Source organism: Limulus polyphemus, unplaced genomic scaffold, assembly GCF_000517525.1.
Source record: "Limulus polyphemus unplaced genomic scaffold, Limulus_polyphemus-2.1.2 Scaffold662, whole genome shotgun sequence".
In the NCBI taxonomy this organism is placed as follows: Eukaryota; Metazoa; Arthropoda; class Merostomata; order Xiphosura; family Limulidae; genus Limulus; species Limulus polyphemus.
In genome coordinates, this window is record NW_013666272.1 from 64,989 (window position 1) to 72,007 (window position 7,019).

General features: G+C 34.0%; 1 protein-coding gene across 2 annotated transcripts in view; it reads left to right on the plus strand.

Moving 5' to 3' along the window:
- LOC106459799 (arrestin domain-containing protein 4-like) overlaps positions 1 to 7,019 on the plus strand; it is an 18,046-nt gene that overhangs the window by 2,781 nt on the left and 8,246 nt on the right. The window contains exons 2-4 of one of the 2 annotated variants that reach the window (XM_013919459.2): positions 694 to 813; positions 5,015 to 5,235; positions 5,957 to 6,139. In XM_013919459.2, coding sequence (XP_013774913.1) covers positions 694 to 813; positions 5,015 to 5,235; positions 5,957 to 6,139 — 524 coding nt within the window. Of the gene's footprint in view, positions 1 to 693; positions 823 to 5,014; positions 5,236 to 5,956; positions 6,140 to 7,019 lie in introns of both variants that reach the window. The other variant, XM_013919458.2, reaches the window with a different exon arrangement.

Below are 7,019 nucleotides of genomic sequence, written 5' to 3' on the forward strand. Positions count from 1 at the left end.
TTATTGCTATTTATCACTCGATATTGATATTGAAAGGGATTTTTGGAATATTGTGTTGCTGTATTTTTTGGAAGTTTTTTTATTCTTTTTGGTTCTTTTTTCTGATTCCATTAGTTGAAATAATATTGATATTTATGATGTATTGTTTAATTAACACTAGTGTCGAATCCTGGCCAGGCACGTGTTTATTAACTATGTTTTTTGGTAAGTGTTGAATTTATTTCTAAGGTTGTTATAGTTGAATAAATTGTCATTTTTCTGTTGTTGAACCCTGATTGTAGCGGCGTGTTTATTTTAGACAGTTACAAGTAAACAGTCACTTATTTGCAAACTTTCTAATATATTGGCATACAAGTTCAAAACTTTGAACTGACATACTAACCAACTGACTGACTAAATGGCTGATTGTCTAACTCACAATTTACGAGTCGCTGTTGTGTTTCTATATAATATTTTTCCCACAATTTGCAAAAATGCGAGACGTCAACTTAAATTTAAACACTTAGGAAATTTCTAGGCATCGCTACATTATTCCAATCATTTCTTCTAGCAAACAATAGAAAACATGTATGTTAAGATATTAAAAACAGTATACAAGACTATATGTGAACAATACTTGTCTGTATTTGAAATCATTTGTTTTTAACAATACAGCTCTATAAGTATGTATTAAAAACAATGACAATCTTCCAGGGCTCTTTTTGCATGTTGTTGGGGAAGGAGTGGTGCATTTGTCCAACAGAGGGCGTGCCGATGTTAACGATAAAGAAAATTATATAGATTTTCGGATGAGACTTTTGGGAGAAGAGCAAGGTAAATCAGGTAGTGTATAAAATAAATTGAATTAATTCTTTTTGTGTATGAGCAGTTTGGGTATCTATTTCTTAAACTTTACAATTACCAATTTTAACGATTCGATTATTCCCCATAATGACGGATAATTTCTACATAGTCATTTACAATATTAGAGCAGATGTATCGAGCATTTGCACATAAAAAAATTGTGTATGTTTTGATCAGTATTGTTTTTTACATTACAGCATATGAAACTACGTGTGTCAACCTTTACAATCAAATTCACAAATACTACATTTATCAAGCTCTTCTAACTCGTGTGGAAAAATAATATCTATTATGTTTTTATTGTGAGAACAATGTTTTAAAATATGCCAGTCAATCTGTAATTATAAATGTTTTAGTCTTTGGTATACTAGGCCTTTGCATAAGGTGACCATTCATCCCATTTTCCATTCGTGTGACCTGGAAAATTTTGGACTTTATCCGGGATGCCTAAGTATCCCGTTTTTTCGAGTTATTTCCCATAAAGTGGCACAATTTTTTATTCAAACGAAATAATAACAGTTACAGCTAAACCACCTCCTAGATGTAAAGTATTACTGTTTTATTCCTTTCCTATCGTCGTCTCATGGTAAGAGTTTAGCAAAATAACCAGCTGCTTTCGTTCTAATTTTCCGAATGCGCCAGGTTTACTTTTACGCACGAACTGTCACCCTGTTTATAGTTTGTTTATTTATTTATTTTCGGTCATTCATACAAAGATACTCAACGGCTACCTGCACTATCCGTCCCTAATTTCGAACTGGTAGACTAGAGGAAGGCAGCTAGTGAACAGCACCCGCCACCAACTCTTGGGCTTTTCTTATCTGACAGAATAGTGGGATTTTGTTATCATCCTTATAATGCACCTACCGCTCATAGAATCTAAATAAGTCCTAGGCTGAAAAGGGGGTAATTTGTCATATTTTTACTTATGTTAGGTTTTTGTGGTAAAATTTACTTGTTTCATTCTTTCTTATGTAACTAATAATTTCAGCCCAGTTCATTTATTTTCTTTGAGGTGAACTTAGGCCGGTATCCCCACATGATGGTCAGTTTTTTTTATATTTGTTAAATTTTTATACGTTATTCATCTTATTGCACATGTTTCAAGGTATTTAAATACCTGCGTATCATATATTCAGTCATATAAGATAGATTTGATATCTTATTGTGTTTCGTGATAATTTTTAAGTTGGTGACGATTGTTGCTTCATGTGCTTGCTATATTTCCTTTATGTAACCCAATGCTATTATTCAGTGGCACTCGTGGTAACAGAGCAACGTAATACACAGAATGGATTATTAAATAAAGTTAAGTACTAATATCCTCCATTGAGCTAAATCACACAGCTGTGGTATTTTCAGATTTCCTTCAGAGAAGTCTACAGTAACTGAAGAAAACTGGAGAATTTATCAGATTTCCTCTGCCTTTGACACAAACGAGAGAACCTGGACACACAGTTGTAAACAATCGCAGTCTTTCTCACAGATGAAAACAGAACCAGGTTTAACACTTGTACGAGTGGTTGTGTGGTCGACTTGGAAGAGTTTGTTTGTTTGTTTTAGAGTAAAGCCACATTGGGCTATCTGCTGTGTCCACCGATGAGAATCGAACCCCGGATTGTAGTATTGTAAGCCTGTCCCATTGGGAGACTACTGGGGAGGGTGAGATAAATTTTTATTAACGTCCCATCGTCAGTTTACTCTAGCTAGATCATTCTAGAATTTATGTTATGTTGAACGGAATCTATACATCTGCAGAATTTCTTATACAAAAGTTATCTAAACTTAAATCTCGGCAATGGTAGTCTCCTTGAACCTTAAGCCTGTCAAGAAGCTAGTAAAAACCTACAAAGATGTTTAGTCTCACAAATATCTATCTTCAAGAATGTTTAGTCTCGGAAGTATCTTAGTCTAAAAAATCGTGCAAATAAATATAAAAGTTATAATATATACGACGTTCTCCCCCCCCCCCCAAGATGTACGCACCATCCACACGACTGAAAGTCACTCTTATAACAACAGGTGGATCATACCCCCAGCAATCCCTAGGTTCGCAACCACTGGATCTATTCATAGCATCTTCATATAACAGTGGTGTCTTCTAATAGAAGATACGTGACGACCTTGGTGACTCAGGAAGTCCTGTGATGATCAAGATGAGAGAAACTCAGAAGTACCCATGACCAATGTTCTATACTTCGAATAAGCCTGAAACACACTGAAGAGTTTTAAAACTATCTATCATCTAAAGGGATAGAAAACGCATTACATGCCTGCATACCATACAACTAAGTTAAAATTTCATATCAATTTATTAAGCATAGAATATTAGTGATTTAGCCATCGTAATCTCCACATTGTCTACAGTATGTAGAAAGTTTATAAGAAATCCAACATTTGCTTACTCAGGTTTATGTGGCAAACTCAACTTGAACGGCACCATGAGATACATAAGGGTTAAGTGGCCAGGTCGTGAAACCCCTAATTATGAACTCCTGAAGAGAAGGCAGTCACTTAACTGTAACCGCCGTCTATATGGCTACTTTTAATCGAATAGCAGGGTCTATTGTGTTGTTTATAATGTCCCTGTTGCTGAACTTGACCAACAATATATTCATGTTTCAAACTTTGGACCTTATGATCCACGTACTGCGAGGTTTTATTGACTATTGCCAAACGCCAATATGCACCTCGTAAATTACTCCACTCTCTACAATTAATCTAAAAAAACTTGAAACTACTTAACATACGTGAATGAGACAGTAACTTTTTTTATAGGAATAAAAGACAACTAGCTATACAAATAAGATAGTACTTGGTTGATTGTTTGAAGTTAAGCACAAAGCTACACAATGGGCTATCTGTGCTCTGCCCACCACGGGTATAGAAACCCGGATTCTAGCGTTATAAGTCCGCAGACATACCGCTGTGCCACTGAGGGGCTATTTCGTTGATACTGATACCTATAAATAAAATCATGTGTCGATCGAAATTTACGTGGAGGAAATAAATAGTTCGTTTATTTCAAAATTTTCTACCAAAACTATAAAATGGGTTATCTGCTCATATCTGTCTCTTATTAGAACTGGTAGACTAGAAGGGAAAGCACCTAGTAAAAGTACCAACTCTTTTGCTACAGGGAAAGCACCTAGTAAAAGTACCAACTCTTGTGCTACAGGGAAAGCACCTAGTAAAAGTACCAACTCTTGTGTTATAGGGAAAGCACCTAATAAAAGTACCAACTCTTGTGCTACAGGGAAAGCACCTAGTAAAAGTACCAACTCTTGTGTTGCAGGGAAAGCACCTAGTAAAAGTACCAACTCTTGTGCTACAGGGAAAGCACCTAGTAAAAGTACCAACTCTTGTGTTGCAGGGAAAGCACCTAATAAAAGTACCAACTCTTGTGCTACAGGGAAAGCACCTAGTAAAAGTACCAACTCTTGTGCTACACTCGTTTCACCAAATAGTTGGTTTTCCCCTTAACTCACTCTTATAAAGTAACTTTAGTCCGAAGTACATTTCCATATATTTACCTATAATTTTAAATTAGTAAGTGTTCCTCTGTGATAATAAATGTAATTTATTATTTCAATACATGATGGAATGTGTATAAGAAAACCTGTTTTACTAAGGTAACATGTACAAGTAGTGATGCAAAGGTATGCAATCCAATCTTCAAAATGAATATAAACGTTTTAAAAAAGTATATATATTCAAAGAAAATAATAGTTTTAGAATATATAGAATAATGCGTAACTTAGTGTCGAATGTTGTTTTTTAAATATCATTTTAGCAATATGAAAAATTTCTTCTAATTTAAACAAATCAACTTGAACGAAATTCAACGGCTACATTTGTAACTTCACTGAAAATCATCAAAATCTTTCATAGCGAGCCCGTGCTTTTTTAACTTGTGAAATATTGAAAGCTATACTAACTTTTTTTTTATAGGAATAAAGAGACAACTGACCATTCAAAATGATCAGATAAGATATTCTGGTTGATACTGATACCTAGAAATAAAATGATGTGTTGAATAAATATAGATTCGTAGTTTAGAGTTACTAAAGTAATACTGAATAATGTTGCCCATATTATACACAATACAATATACTAAATTGTTTGAAGTGAGATATACGTTTTGACCACTTAACATGTTTTGCTTTTCCAGAAAACAAACGCGTGGCAGTACTGTCCCCAGGTGAACATTCTTTTCCATTTAAATTAGGACTCCCCCTAGGACTACCCTCAACCTTCCTAGGAAAACATGGCTGGGTACAATATTACTGTAAGCTAGCACTTAAAGAGTCCTCTGGTATTGTACACAAAAATCAACAAGTCTTCATTATCATGAACCCCATTGACTTAAATTTAGAACCTTCTCTTCTTATGGTAGGTAGCACTGCTGTCCAAACTCTACACTTTCATGTTTTTTTGTTAAATTTTGTAAAACATTTGGATGGTCACGTAATAAATTTTGTTTTTATAGGATGATATTAAGTTAATTAAGGAGCTTTAACGTTAAAAAATTTCTAAATAATGTGGCTTAAAACTTAAAAGGAAGAACTAAAAAAAAGTTTTAAATATTTTATTTTTGCGTTTTTTTCTTTTTTATTAATATCCGCTTTTCATTGAAATTAGTTTTTTTATGAGTATTATTATCACACAAGGCTTAGTATAGTTGTGTGAATAACTATTGTGAATACATCATTGTTGTTAACAAACTGAATTCCAGGTAACTTATGACGCTCATTTTAATTGACTAAGATCTGTATACAAAACATGCTTTGATGTTTATTGTTTCAATTTTTACTAAAAAGAGCATGTGAAATGAACTTTGAGCTAACATTCGCTCCAAATTTAGACGTAAATATATTTTAAAGTCTTCCATTAATTACTAAATTTAGCACATTTTGTTCTGTATTTAATATTTATCTTTTAGACGTAATTATATTTTAGTCTTCCATTAATTACTAAATTTAGCACATTTTGTTCTGTATTTAATATTTATCTTAAAGCTTTCGGACATTATGTTTCCCCAACGTTTAACTCACTAATGATGGTTCTTCTCTTTTTGTTCAAACGTTTTGTTTTAATAATATCATCTCCATAGCAACCTTTTCACTGTGAAATTGAAGATACTCTTGGAGTCGGTTGTCTGTCTGTCGGTCCTGTGACATGCACCGTCCGTCTTGACAGAGGTGGTTATGTACCAGGAGAAAGTATCTCCATTTTTGCTACCATAGAAAACAACAGTAAGACTACCATCCGGAAGACTAGAGCAATACTTACTGAGGTAGAGAGTAAATTTTGATGAGATCTAAATGGTATTGCATACAGTGAATGAACAATATAGTATGATAGTATCTAAACTCTATCACATAAATAACTTGCTTCAGTTTAACAGTGTGTCTTCCTTAATACTTTTTATCTTTTTTAAACAGATGTGTATTTCTGTTTGAAAGAACTTTTTCCATTTAAGTTTAGTTGTTTGTAAGTCGTGTGGTTTCAACCTTAAGAAAAAGCTCTAAAGTATTTGTTTAAATATGTTATTAATTTTTTGTTCTCTTTTTTGTTTTTATTAATATCCACTGTTGATTGAAATGAGATTTTCTTTTATTCTCACACAAGGCTTAGTATGGTCGTATGAATATCTGTTGTGTAATATATCATTGCTGTTAACTGACTGAATTCTAGGTAATTTATGGTGCCCATATTTATTCACTCTACTGTGTTAAACATGTATGTTCACCATCTGACTTCGGTATTTCCTTATGAATAAGAGTAATGTGATATAAAAGGATAAAGGATGGTGGTTGTGAGATGTGGTGGCTCTTCCTAGTCAGAAGGTATCCTTACATACTGTCGTAGATATTGGTGGAGCACCTGTTCCAGGGCCTTCTTGATCCAAGTCATGGAAAGTGCACTCGTGAGGTATATAAAATGAATACTTTAATGCTTAATGGCCCATCTGGTGATAGTCAGTTCCAATTCGCATGGGTTTACATGTAACATATACAGCATTAACAATTTTTGAGACCCAGGGGCCCGTCTGATACACATTTAAAAATCGTGAAAGGCCCTCCTGTGAAGATGACCGATGCGGCATTCTTTGAGGCCTCCTACGAGTCCACAACCACAGATCCTCATACCCTTATCGTAATAACACACGAAAC